The following is a 14,899-nucleotide window of genomic DNA, read 5'->3' on the forward strand; positions in this document are numbered from 1 at the left end:
AAATAAATAAATAAATAAATTAAACATTGTCATTGACATCGAGCGCCTATGACATTGACCTGGTGATTTTAAATTCAAGATGCGACTTATTTTCCTAAAAGGTTTTCACCCTACATCTGTGCATTATCGCAGGTAAAACTGTTCTTAAAATACTGCCAATAAAAATTCCCTGTCACAAGGCCGTTTTACATTGATCTTTGATATGGTTACCTCAAAATCAATCCGCGTCTTCATTTTCTCGGGACTAACCACCGAACAAATTTTCATTTTCTTAAGTTAAACTATATATAAGTTAACTTGCGAAAACAAATTAACTTAATAAACCCTTTTACCTAAAAATCGATTTGCATCTTTCTTAAGTCCCAGATAGCTAATAGTCCTGTGTGTTTGGTTATAAATCAAAGCGTTCTCTAGATATCTTGAAGACAGGAAAATGTCCAAGGTCCGATTGACCAAAAAACCGACCAAACGATTGCTACATAAAAGGCAATGCGCCCAATTCTTAAAAGAGGGGCACACTCTTTGTTTTTTTGCGACAGTGAATACTTACCTACTCCAAAGTTATGATAATCATTGTTTTTTGTCAGAATATTGTGTTGACCGTTTGGCAAGTATCCTGGAGTTCCTTCTTTGGACGTAATAATCGACGTATCATCATCTTCTTTATATTCTCTTGAGAGTCCAAAGTCAATCAATCTTGCGTTGAAGTAGTTATCCAGGACAATATTTTTGGACTTAATATCCATATGCAACACTGTTCTCCTTTAAAACAAAAGACATATGTTTATAATACAAATGTATAAAAAGATTCATGAGAATTAAACCGCTTGAAACATTCATATTCAAGTTCTAATGTTTATGGTTGAACGCAAAAACCTAAGTTTAGTTATTACACACAATTTGTTTACAATACAAAAGTTCACTCTGATTATTAATTCACATATGTGAGACTGCAATATGACTGTTCTCATTTTAATTCTTTTTCAGGTTTGTCGAGTGCTAACCTGTGTACTCTATATTAAAAATATTGAACACTTTAAGAATTTTTTTTATCGCCGAATCTTGCAAGAGAAAGAAAAACTGACAGGGCTCTTCCGTTGCACCTGAGTTAGTTTTTCGCCAAAGAACTGTATATAAAAAGATGAATCAAGTCACTAAAGAAGTAGTCCGTCCCACATTATCGAACCCTTCGAACGCAATGTACGCAAACAGTCACACCGTTTGTATATGCGTCGTACGTCAGTACGAACGTCAGCGTTCTAATAATATGAAATCTCAAACCAACTGTACAAATTTGACGAAATTCAACATTAATGTTCAGAGTGATGTTCCTCTATGAAAACAGTTCAAATGTTAATTGATTAATTTGGTCACGGCGCAAAACATGGGGTTTTTCACATACAATTTCAAAAAAATATTCAATGAAACTACATAGCCAAGATGTTTATTGATTGGCATGCAATAGCGATTTGTGGTCGTGAATTCAGTTTGTTGAAATTATTCGCCTGAGGTAAGAACTACCCTCGCCTCGGAGATCATCATTTGTACATATGTTGTTTTTTTTTAAAGATAAATGTGTTTTTAAATAGTTTTGTCTGAAACAACAAGACCCAAGGCGTTCATATTTTCTTCGAAGCTTTAATCTTACAAGATTCTTCAAATTATGCCCCTGGGCCGAAAATGATCTCGCCATATAAGGCCCTAGTTGTAAAATAGAAGACTTAAAAACGCAAAACTTGTTAAACAATCTACTATTATGACACCGCACAGCTCAAAGTAATCACAGTTGATAAATATATAAATAGACATAATCGAGAGGTCCTTTTAAAACTTGTTTAAATGAGGCCCCCTGGCAGCAAACAGATTTACTTTCACTGTCAAGCCCATGTCTAACATAGTTGGTACGTGAGATCATATAAAGGTCCTGTACTGACACTTGTTCCAATTATGTTCTTTTGGTCCAAAGTCCCATAATCGTGGATCACCACATTTATGTTGACTGATATTGGAAACAAGAAACCATCGGAGACGGGTGAATATCCCCAAAGGTTTTTTTGGCACAATATTGCACTATATATTCAGATAAAAGGAAACGTCTTGAGGGGCATAACGTTGGACAAATTCATACGATGGATGGTTTAGCAACTTAAAAAATTCAAAGGGCCATAACTCTCTAAATAAATCATCTAACCAGAACCCACAAATACCATGCGCATCTCTTCAAGGTAGTTAAGCTTCCCATAAAGCTTCATTGAATTCCAGTTAGTAGTTGGGGAGAAATAGCCCGGACAAGAATTGCACTATATGTACAGCTTATAGAAAAATTCAAAGAGCCATAACTCTGTGAAAAATAACCCGACCATAACCGGCTGATAATATGCACATCACCTGTTGGTAGTTAAGCTTCCCATAAAATTCCATTGAATTCCCGTAATAAGTTGCTGAGAAATTGCTCGGACAAGAATTGCACTATATGTACAATGGAAAATTTCAAAGGGCCATAACTCTGTGAAAAATCATCCGACGATAACCGGCTGATAATATACACATCTCCTTTTGGTAGTGAAGCTTCACATAAAATTTCATTGAATTCCAGTCATTAGTTGCTGAGAAATCGCCTAGACAAGAATTGCACTATATGTACAATTAATGGAAAATTTCAAAGGGCCATAAGTCTGTGAAAAAGCATCCGACGAGAATCGGCTGATAATATGCACATGTCCTCTTGGTAGAGAAGCTTTCCATAAAATTTCATTGAATTCCGGTCATTAGTTGCTGAGAAATTGCCCGGACAAGAACTGCACTATATGTACAGTTAATGGTAAATTTCAAAGGGCAATAACTCTGTGCAATATTATCCGACCAGAACCGGCTGATAATATGCACATCTCCTCTTGGTAGTGAATCTTCCCATAAAGTGTAATTGAAATCTGGTCATTAATTGCTGAGAAATAGCCCGGACAAAAATTGTGCACGGACGGACACACGGACGGATAGACGAATCGGCGACTATATGCTCCCCACCCAAAATAATTGCGGGATCATAAAAAATGAGAAACTCTGAAACTGAAAAGCCCGTTGTTTTAATATTTGTTTCGTCGCATCGACTAGAAATTATATACACAGCAATTGTGTTTATGCCCCTGGAGACAAAGCTTACCAAGACAATTGGGTCTCTTTAACATGGACATACAGTCCGTTTTGTCAAACCGCTAGTGGGCTAGTTATGATAGCGGTTCAGTCATGTATTAATTCAAATATGTATATAATGTGTTCAGAAAACGCCAACCTGAATTTATTTCCGGTGTGCATAAAGTCTATAGCACATGCAATCTGATACATGATTTTTATCCTGGTTGGACAAAGAAGGTGAATATCTTTCTCTGTACAAACTCTGTCCGCGGCAATCGCTATATACAGGTCTCCATTCTCAAGATAAGGCGATACAAAATAATACCTCCTGCAAAAGACGAAAATTAACAAATACCACGATGCTCAAATAATCGTTAAGACATTAATCAAAGTTGAAAAGTCTGCCATGGTATTTAAACAACCATGAAATTGAAACGTTTTTTTCGTAATTTATTCAAACAAAGGATAACCAGCTATGTTACTTTTTTAAACATATAAAAAACGTACCATATACATATACTTTTATGTGTATTGTTTATATTAATCTTCCTATTAATGCGGTTTGCAAAATAAAATATGCTGACATACGTTCTGTGTCATTTTTGCCGTTTGCAATTGTTTTAATAGTTTTACACCAAAGGACCAATATCATGATCATTAAAAACAATTTCAAAGTCAGATAAACATATGTTCAAATTAGTTGTAATTAAGGAAATTACCGATTTAAATGGTCATCGTGATACGCCAGTAAAGGGACGATTCCAAAATGCATCAAGCGTGATGCAATCTTTTCCTGCAGTCAGAACACAGTCTTACTTCAACAATAATGCAGACCAAATGAAATAAACATGCAACGAAGGCTAACTTGATGATTTTTTATTTATTTTTGTTTGTTTCTTGACAAAAACAAAATTTAATATGGTTTTCATTCCTCATCGATATTTAAGCCATTCGCATGAATTGTAAACAACGAAAAAAATTATGTCAAACACATTTGTGGCAGGGAACGAGATTTTGACCCATCTGGTCACAGGTTTAGTTTTTAAGTGAAGCATATATTATGAAAGTGCTACATCTGACAAATCAAAAGCTGAAATTTTAGCATCAAATTTCCTTCAAATGACGAAATTATGTCGTTTTTTTGTGTTTCATGGCATAAACGCCAAATAGCGCCGTTTTCAATGAAATGACGTTTTAATGCAATAAGTATCAGTACATGTTACGCTGATCAGTTTGCGTTGATAATAACTCCATTATTCGCGTATGTAGATGAACATATTTGATTTCTAAAAACATGAATAATTGCAGTATTATAAATCATAAATACTCATGTTGCCATGGAAAAAAAATGTTCGTTTTTCATATGTATTACCGTTTTTAAGAATTTAAGACAAAAACATAACAGCAAAATAAAACAAAAGCCAAAGACAGATATGGAACATCATATAAATGTTAATAATATTTGTTTATTATATACCTGGTTAATGCTTTTAACACAGGTTGTATTAATCGTTGAAATGAATCCCGTATTATGCTACTCGCTGTTTCCGATTCCGTATTACCATACTAGCCGGACTACTTTCTTCGACCCATTTAATGACGTCCCATTACGCGCACAGAAAATAGGAAACTCCTATTTTATATTACAAAATATATTACGTAGTACATCTTGTGACGACATTTCTGTGACGAAAAACAATAGTTTTATTTCAACTCTCTGGAATTTAAGGACATTTCGGACGTGGTGTTTTTAACAGTAAACTATTTGTTTAAAACATCGAGCGAATGCAAAACGTATTTCGGAATGTGTGTTTATCATGCATACATGTACATTTCGAAAGGAATACAATAAAATAGTGTGGTTTAAACTAAGTTTCGATAACGACATGGAAGCATAGAAGTGGAAGTGCATATCGTTTCGACATTTTTGTTATAAACATTGGATTAAAGTTGTCAACTGAATTGTTATAAACATTGGATTTACGATGTCATTAAGGTAAGCGTGTTGAAAATCTGTGTTTTCCCGGCTCAAATGTTTACACGGTAATTTACATAAACTGTATTCAACGCGTCTTAAAAAATATGGCGTACTGTTTTAGTCATTGTTTAGTAACTTTTGTTAAAGCAAAAAATACAATTGTTAACTGTTTTCGTTAGTTGTTGTATATAATAAAAGTAATATTACGCTAGTAAATTGTTCCAAGAGTTTGTATCAGTCGAGAAATAGCACAAGCCATGATACGTCATCACACAAGCCACTCGACTGATACACACTCTTGGAACAATTGACCTCTTGTCAAAGATAATAAAATGTTTATAGTTAAACGCCTATATTTATGGGAGAACCGAAATATATCAATTAGGTGGCAAATATACATTTACGTTTGCTTAAGAGATCCGGGGTACATTTAAGTAGTACCCGAGCCGACAATTACCAATCGAGCCTTAATGACAGCACAGTGGTAGCAAAACGTTTACTCAAATTGAAATTCTTATTGATTTTTTTAATTTGAATAACCATGCTGTGAGGCTAATTCTGGGCTATGTGTTAGGTTAGGCGCGCCTTTTTACATGTTTACGCACCTAATTCTTTCAATTGACCGTTCCGAGGCAAAAGCTTAATCATTTTTTTTGTGTTGTATTCTATGCATTTACCTGTATACTGTTGGCATTGGTAACTTGCCTTCAAAAGAATAGCGGTTGTTGATGGCAATTTATAATTAATCCTATATTATTGCGATTGAACTATTGTCATCACAATCGATAGACGTCCTCATCTTTACCAAATTAATCTTCATGCTTACTTGAATGATTACAAGTAAAAGTATTCTCAAGAAATCATTTGGATGCAAACCGATTATCCGACCATCCTACCGGCCTACCGACGGACAGGTGCAAAATAATACATCCCAACTTCTTTGAAGGGAGTAGCATAATTACTTCCCAAAAGGAAAAAACAAACTCTTATGAAATACCATAAGTATAAACAAAGGAAATTAAACAAATCAAAAATGCATTATATATCTACATATAAGATAAAAACTGATTATATATATATATATATATATATATATATATATATATATATATATATATATATATATATATATATATATATATATATATATATGTGTGTCTTGTTCTGATAAAACTGGGCATAATACATGTGCGTAAAGTGTCGTCCCAGATTAGCCTGTGCAGTCCTCACAGGCTAATCAGGGACGACACTTTCCGCCTTAACCTGATTTTGGGTAAGGAGGGACTTCCTTGAAACTAAACATACCATTTAAGCGGAAAGTGTCGTCCCTGATTAGCCTGTTGTACATAATAAAAGGAATACTTTACGCACATGAATTAAGCCCAGTTTTCTCAGAATAAGACGTATATATTACTTTCTTCAGATAAACGATAACAATCTATACAAATGATTAGTCCGTATCGATTCAGATGATTTACACTAAAAATGCATTAATGCTTACAAGAGGAAATACTTTTGAACAGCGCTGTATTCGAACAAACACTACATATACGGAATCAGGAAATATCAAACAAACGCATACAACTTACACTTGTAACTGATCCTAGCTTTCGAGTTTGAGACAAATCTCCTGTTTGCAAATCAATTTCTTTTAGGACAACTCTGATGTTGAATCCTGGAGCTCGATCGTTAGCTAGAACAGGTGAAAAAAGTCGTCAAAATCCACATTAAATTAAAATCCACTTCTTATAATGGAATTGGTATCTTAAATTGTTAATGTTGTGTTTAATATGCAATATTATGGTGTAACTGTGCACTTAAACGTATGTATTTGGTGATAAGTTGCGTACTATGTCTAAGGTGGTTTGGCTGGCACGTTCAATCCGACAATGAATATGCATTGACCATTTCTAAGGTGATGTCCTCATCTTTCCTCGAGTTTATGTTTATTTGTAAGTACCGTCATGTGTTATATAGGATGGTAGCACTAATGTATCTCATTGTTATTTAACATAGTTGTTTTGCCAGCTTAACTGTTATACTTACAGATGTACACTTTTCCAAATCCGCCCTTTAATTTATTTTCCGTCTTACTAATACTCTTCAACTCATCAATCATAATGCTGTTGAGCTCAATCAGTCGCCCGTCGTGCAAGTCTTTTTTAATTTTTGTTTTAACAACAACTGAACGATCTAAATTGCTCAATGAATTGTCCGCAGTAGGCTGCCGAACTGGTGCAGGGGGATCTGGTGTTTGGTCAGTTTCCATCCTAAACAATAAAGCTTTATTACAAACGTTAAAAATTCCCCGCATACATTTGTCACATGCATGGCAAAAATTGTGTATTGTAAGTGTAAAATTTATGGGAGTGACATATTTCAAGTGAATTCAATAGCTTGATATATGTTTCAGTGATTCGCTGTACAAATAATAACATGTGATATGTAAGCCAAGTCCATGTCTAAGTTCAAGGGTACATTGCTCAGGCATACTTGTACCATTTCACTCAAAAAATAGTATTCCACGTGTACACTGCTTGACGTTGGCTTACGTCAAGATTCAGGTCAATCTCAAGAGATATTTGTCCATCTAAGTGCGTACATGCGTTCATTTAAAAAAAAATACATTTACTGATACTTGCTACATATTTAATACTTCAAAACAGGCAACTTGTCAATCTGAATTCATTATAGGTTTAGTAGTTACCCATTAAAATGATTTGTTCATTACTATTTTGTAGTGGTTTGAAGCTGGCCTATAATAAAAGACTAGCGGACAAGTAAATATCTCATGGTAACGTTTTTGGACATTCATGCTAAACGGTAGACTTCTTTTTGAACGTACCCTTTTTGCCGGTAGACTCCTGTCCGAAACAAATTTTTTATATTTTCTAAACTCGCCTGGGGTAGTGTTCATTTGTTTTCTTAGATGAACGTATTAGCCTCTGAACAAAATCTATGTAAGTTTTTTACATGTTGATTAAATCGGTTGCAAACGCATAAGAATTTTGTTTTCTATGAGAATATGTTATTATGTTGTTCTTGCTTGTCTTTGCACAATAAATACATTGTCACCCATAAGAATAGCTCCAAACCAACCTTTCGTGAACTGCTGAATCGGGTACTCTCCTTTCAGCCGGGTGCGCCGAATGTTCAGCATTTTCGATTCCTAACTCTTTTTCTTTTAACTCGAGCTCTAGAATTATGATTGTTTGATTGGTTTCATGAAGAATTTTCTTGAAATCGCAATACGCCCTTTTGCCGCTTTGTTTGATCTTACCGACAAGACTGCGATTCTTCGTGGACCTGTTGGCCACTCTCTGATGATACATAATGTGAATAAATTAAACACTTTTAATAAGATTTAATTGCCACACGTAAAAGCGATAAATATATTTTGACAATGCAATTCGAAGCTATATGAACTTTTGTTTTTATGTATCCCATAGACGATTTATTCGTATGTATACAACTATTGCTAAAAGCAAATATTTTAACTTTGAAAAAGTCCGTTTGGCTATAAACGCTATCTCAAAGAAGCACGTCATGTGTCCTAATTCATTAAACATTTGAAATATTAATTCATAGTTACGTCATTATTGAATGGTATAGCCAGGCTATGTGAATGCATTATATACCCCAATGGCAATGTAATCCTCATGCGATAGAAATCCTTTTTCTCGTAGTTTCTCCAGCACTTTTTCTGGGTTCATCTCCTCAATAATTTTCTTGTGAGCCCTGTTCAGGACGCTTCGACATATGTCATCAGCTGCAATAATAATGTATATATAAACTCACTGGAGATTCGATGCAAAATGGCAAAATGTTTATAGTGAGTAACCCTATTGGATCCATTGACATGAATTAATTCTAGCGAGTACACTTCAGCGCAATGTATTATATCACAGGGTCAAGCATTTTTAAATCGTGTATATATACACATCTCAATAAGCAGTATAGCAATATTAATACTTATTATCATTATCATTATTTTTTTATTATTATTGTTTTAAATGAAATTATAATTGCTATGATCATCATTATTATTCGTAGTATTATTGTATTATAATAATACTAATTAATACTATTAGTAGTAGTAGTAGTAGTAGTAGAAGAAAAAGTAGTAGTATGTTTATTAATAATAATAATAATATTATTATTATAATAACCTATATTAAAGAAGTCTTACTTAATCTCTGTCCGTTCATTCTGTTGACGATTGTGGCCAAAGCTTTGCTGACAATAAATCAATGCATCGTTCTGAAAGAATGATGTTAAGAATGGTTGACCTATTTGCAAATTTATTTCAAACAAGAAACTAAAAAAGAGCAAATACAATATATATGTGTCACATATGTCGCGAAATACGCGAAATATTTGAACTTTGTTAATACTGATATACATGTAATTTTATATGGCGGAGTTTCAACGTGTTTTGGAACATTTCGGCGGTGTTTAGCGGAGCCTCTGCATTGTAGCTCCGGTCGTTTGTCTGTATATTTTAGTAGGCGGAGTAATAATAGTATTTAAACTCATGTACGCTTGTCACAGTCAGAGTTCATATTTTTCAACCTAAGTTAAAAACGTTGGATTAATTTAAAGATTGGATTATAATAAAGTCTGATTAAGTATTTCGGCAACAATTTGTGTTAAATATTTTAGTTTCTTAAAATAAAGCTTTATTTGTTTTAAGTGAAATTGTGTAACATGAGAAATTTGTTTTTGTTACGGACTCTCGAATAAGCTATATAATTAAATAATAAAATCCAGTGTGGTTTCGATTGTCTGTTAATTCAGTCGCAGACGATAAATAGAATCGCCGCCACAACATAAACCGATGCCCCGCCGACACATGTTTGAACACTGTATACTAACAATGATCGCAAAGGCTAAAGGCCATTGTTCCGCTAAAGGTCGCAATCAAACTTTAAATCAACCCCACATTCAGCTAATGTAGCTGTTGAAGTTGCCACGAAATAAAAAAACACAGTAAAACAGTTTAGTTTGCAAATTTATGAGACCCATGCATGCATTTAATAGTATAAAAATAGTCATAAGGTCATAATTCGACCAAAATTGGTCGCTGCAAAATGTCATTCCTTCTAATCATATAAACTTGTGTGTAATTCAATTTTACACATTTAAGCGAAATATGCCCATTGCGGTAACAAGGATTTCCAAAACTTAACCTTGTGACATTTTTCAGACGAACGCATTCCACATTCAAACCTGGCGCAGAAGTGTGACCAAAGTCCATTAATAATCAGCTATACTTGTGCCCTCCAGGTGCCTAAAAGGTTTTTCAAAGATTTGACCCGGTGAGCTTGTTTTAGACGCAAGTGACCCAGATTCGAACTCGGCTTCATATTGTCTGTATAAACATAATGACCAAGATTCAATAAGATTTGAAAAAAAAGTTGCTTATAGAGTCCAAGCGAGCTAAACATTGACACCGCACATCAGACGACGACGCACATAGCCTTCGCAGGGTCATCACGAAATGTTAAAGGTGAGCTCAAAATAAACAACGCTCTTTAACACATAGGGAAATAGTGTTCAAGTACGTTCACTCTTAGACACTGTGAAAGCGGTGGAGTCCTAGGTAGATTTTTCTTCTCAAATATAATAAATGCTCAAGTGGTACATCTTCATTTGCAGTGTGACATCTTAATTGTAAACAATGATTACATTTGACTAGATTGTATATATAAATAAGTATGTGTTTGATTTATGTAACTGTTTCCAAAGTAATGTCAGTTTAGTTCAAAGAGATGTTTTAAAGTTTATGTTTCATATTACATTTAACTATGAAGATTTAATATTATTAATGATTATAAATGAATTTGCAAGATTGAGATTAATAATCGCAATGAAAGAGGATTTTGTCTTGTGTACTATAATGAGAGATCATTACTTTTGTTTTATAACTTTATTATTTGCAGTGTACTGTTCTTAACTAGTCTGAACGAAACATGTGTACCGTATGTTAACATGTTTAATTGACATATAGCTTAATAACATTATTTATTTGTTTCAATTTACAAGGGTATATACTGCTAATAAGACTGTATGAATGAGACTTTCACTTCTTTATATTAAACGCTTTTCGTGCTGTATTCGGAAAATATTAAAACATGTTTCATGCCATAAACCTTCGAACTTGAACTTTGCCCTTAAGTTTAGCAACAAGCGCTACAAGCACTTTATAAATACAATACAAAAACATACCGCACACATTGAAAGGTAAATACTGAGCATCCATCCAATTATGAACATGTAAATCATTTCCCAAACGCTTTGATAACATCTCGAATTTGAGCGAATTGCAAGAAATGAAACCGATCTTACGTAAACAGTCTAGTTACTAAAGTATGTAAACCACAGGGCAGGTAATGTGACCCTTTTGGTTGACACTGACCTTAAACTATGTGTACTTTTGTGCAATGATTATGTATTCATTAAAGCAACACACAATGAAATGAAATGCATGGCAGAGTAAATTAAAGCATAAATAATAAACATAGTTTATTTATGCCAATTAGAAAATATCTTTTTGCGCTTTAAGACTTTAAAATAATCGCGTTTATCGAAATGGACGTATACGTCTAGGAATCCTACGTTCCGTTTTAAAAGCGGTACCGTTTGAAAAATATTAAATTACTTGCTAACAAGGCTATAGACATAATTTTATCTATGCCAATTAAAATATGTCTGGTGGTAACAAGGTAGAAATCCGTCTTTTTTACGCTTTAAGCCTTAAAAATAATCGCGTTTTCAAAATGGACGTAAACATGTATTTCATTTCAAGGTGTGTGGCTTTAAGGACTAGTATAGTGCTTGTTGTCTTTAATACACCACAAATTACAATTCGTATTCATTAGCGCATTAGTATTACAGTTTTACACCATACTGAAATTTTATAATTAAACCACTCTAAAAACACATATTAGTTCGATGCGTACACGACGTCTCCGGTCTAGTTATTTAAAAGGGGAAAATGGGTACGAAGTTTTCAACTATGACAAGATCGAGGACAAGTATATTGGCTGTACAAGAACATAATTATATCTACATGAAACAAATAAGTGTTCACGAAGAAGAGTATATTTAATTTTTGAAACGTATATTTCTTCTATCTAAATTGCAAATAGGCGCTCGATGTCAATGACAAAGTTTTATTTATTTATTTATTTATTTGTTTTTTTTTAGTTACCCGTTGTTTATAATAATGCATACACATACTAAATTAATAAAAATCTTCCGACAAAACTTCTTCTTAAAAAAAGATAAATCGACTATGTACATAGATATTGACAAGGTAAATCACTCGCCATTTTCTAAAGCAACGGAAGTGCGTCATTATGCATAATTAAATCGCTGTCACCCCGCTCGCTTATTGAAATGCGTGCACAGGCCGGGAACCTCGCTCTTTCTCTATCTACTTTCAGTTTCAACTCAATTAATGGGGCAATCAACAAAAGATATTGTAAATTGCATACACATGAATCATTCCTTACCAATTGTTTAACTTGATTTCGTCTGCCATGGTGATTTCCAGAAAAAAATCACCACGTCAAAAATCAAATCTGGCGCTCATAGTGTTTAATGGTTGTTTTTGTATATAAAGAGCGAGGTATAACAGAATATTTTTACTTAACGGTCCCTATGATGCATATAACGAACTAAACCTTACTTCAATTTTAATGAAATTACAACTAAGGCTTCGTACCCGGCATAACTATCCATAAGTAATTCTATTTGACAGAAGTCAATTGTAATTTAAATATCTCCGCTTTTAAACGTCATCGTGGCATTATGGAAATCGAAAGTAGCAATAAATATTTATGCTAAATGTTGGCTTTTCATCAGTTATAATACAAAATATCGTACATAGATTTACGAAATAAATATACATTACGAAAATTGCAGACGTTAACGTGTCAGAACGTACCGTTATCAGTAATTACACTATATTATAACATTTATAATTACATGAACTACTTACAATTGTACATTAGTCATTACAGCATTATTGTTCTCCATTTTTAACAAATAAAATGCTTTGATAGCAGTACCTGTTCAACATGTTCATATAGCTCTATTTTCCATAGTCTTTTCCCTCAAATTTACATTTATACAAAGCTTAACTTTATTAAAGGAGTTTAAAATACTTCACTCGTCGTTTATAATCTTAATGAACGCTAAATGTAAACACGCGGGATATTAAACTAGTTGAGTGTAGAGCGTTCTATATATAGATCATGATCGATGTGAACACAATGAAACGTATTACGGAACGCCGTGAAGTCCTTTGTAGTTTTCAATGCAGTGTTTTGTTATGGATTGTGTAAGTCAAAATGACGCGGTACTGTGGAAATATTCTGTGATCACGTTGTCCTTATTCAATATCGTGAAATCGGCGTCTGACGTGATTTTATTAATTGTGCGTGATATTTTTCAAAGACAATACATGTCAACAGGTGAAAGATCATTACCCGGACACTTTCAAAAGTTCATAAGCATTATTTAATTGGAATAAAACTGTTCGTGCCCTGAAGTGTTTTTGTCATAAAATGAACGTTTTAAAATGATGTATTTTATACAATTGTATTAGTCCTGCAAAAAGATGTCGTCTTTGATAAATATAAACACTTGATCGTATTTAATTAGATATTTCGCGTTACTTTATACACATTTCGATGTCATTAATAAACTTTAAATATATGTCAAAAGCAGATAAATCCTATAGTTAATGAAGAAAAAACGTATCGTGTAAAATATTTAAATAATTCGTTGACATTTAAGAATTTGAATTTGAACCGAGTTGCCATCCCCAAATTGCGATTATTAAAAACATGTACAATGTAAATTATAATGAATCCAAAGTTACTTCTAACTAGACATTTCTATCGTTTTAAAGTTCACTAAATAATTGTAGAAAGAAAAAATAAGGTAAGATTATCTTCATTTAGTTAATAAACTTAATACAGTAATAAGTCGAATAAGTGATTGTTGAATGACTCACACGCCATTGTGTGTAAGCTCACTTGATAGAACGCAGTCATGTTTTATATAGCACCTATTGTAATTAAGTTCCAATATATCGACCCTGATACTGACGTTTTTAATCCGTGTCGTGTTATATATTTAAACAAAAACAAGAGCACCGGCCGGTACGAACGAAGACCCCACTGAGGGGTAAGATTTGTTGCACTGTGTTGAAATGGGGCGAAGGGCAAGAAGTCAATGTGCAATAAATTGTCATATTAAAATATGCTGATATTAAATAATGGTGCCTTCAAAATAAAGACGTTACATAAAAACGACATCTTTCTTTTTAATCTTTCTGTAAACGACTATTGACATTCAACAGTTCAACGAAAAACATGCATGTATTTTCTCACCGTCTAAGGATGTGTTACTCAAGACTACTATGTGTATGAAGCTATATATTTTTAATTGATGGAACTGCCTGCATGTTTAACTTCATAATATGAAAGCTTATGACATTTGCTTAGTTAAAAATGTCACTTGTAGACATATATTGTATAACGGAATAAAGGTCAACTATAAACACTGTAATTAATTAAATTGCACACACTCAGTTGACACAATACTTTACATGGCTTAAAACAGGCATCACTTTCGTGTGTTCCATCAGGTTGTCTTAATTGTTCATGGTTAATACGACAATGCTTTAGACACGTACCTCAAGAAACATGTCCAAATATAATGTTCCCATGGTTAGGATATTTCGAAATATACAGAATGTTGGTATCCATCAAACAA

The 14,899-nt window shown here is 33.4% G+C and overlaps 1 protein-coding gene across 2 annotated transcripts in view; it reads right to left on the reverse strand.

The window, feature by feature from the left end:
- Positions 1–13,340, reverse strand: part of LOC127855786 (uncharacterized) — a 44,724-nt gene extending 31,384 nt beyond the window's left edge. For both annotated transcript variants that reach the window (XR_008037738.1, XM_052391594.1), the window contains exons 1-9: positions 13,186–13,340; positions 9,300–9,370; positions 8,749–8,879; positions 8,210–8,430; positions 7,157–7,380; positions 6,700–6,803; positions 3,852–3,925; positions 3,290–3,460; positions 551–762 (exon numbers count right to left, since the gene is read on the reverse strand). Coding sequence is in view for 1 of the 2 variants with exons in the window: in XM_052391594.1 (XP_052247554.1) it covers positions 551–762; positions 3,290–3,460; positions 3,852–3,925; positions 6,700–6,803; positions 7,157–7,380; positions 8,210–8,430; positions 8,749–8,879; positions 9,300–9,318 (1,156 nt within the window). In the remaining variant the exon portion in view is untranslated. The remainder of the gene's footprint in view (positions 1–550; positions 763–3,289; positions 3,461–3,851; positions 3,926–6,699; positions 6,804–7,156; positions 7,381–8,209; positions 8,431–8,748; positions 8,880–9,299; positions 9,371–13,185) is intronic.
- Between the last annotated feature and the right edge of the window lie 1,559 nt (positions 13,341–14,899).

This window comes from Dreissena polymorpha, chromosome 13 (assembly GCF_020536995.1).
Source record: "Dreissena polymorpha isolate Duluth1 chromosome 13, UMN_Dpol_1.0, whole genome shotgun sequence".
In the NCBI taxonomy this organism is placed as follows: domain Eukaryota; kingdom Metazoa; phylum Mollusca; class Bivalvia; order Myida; family Dreissenidae; genus Dreissena; species Dreissena polymorpha.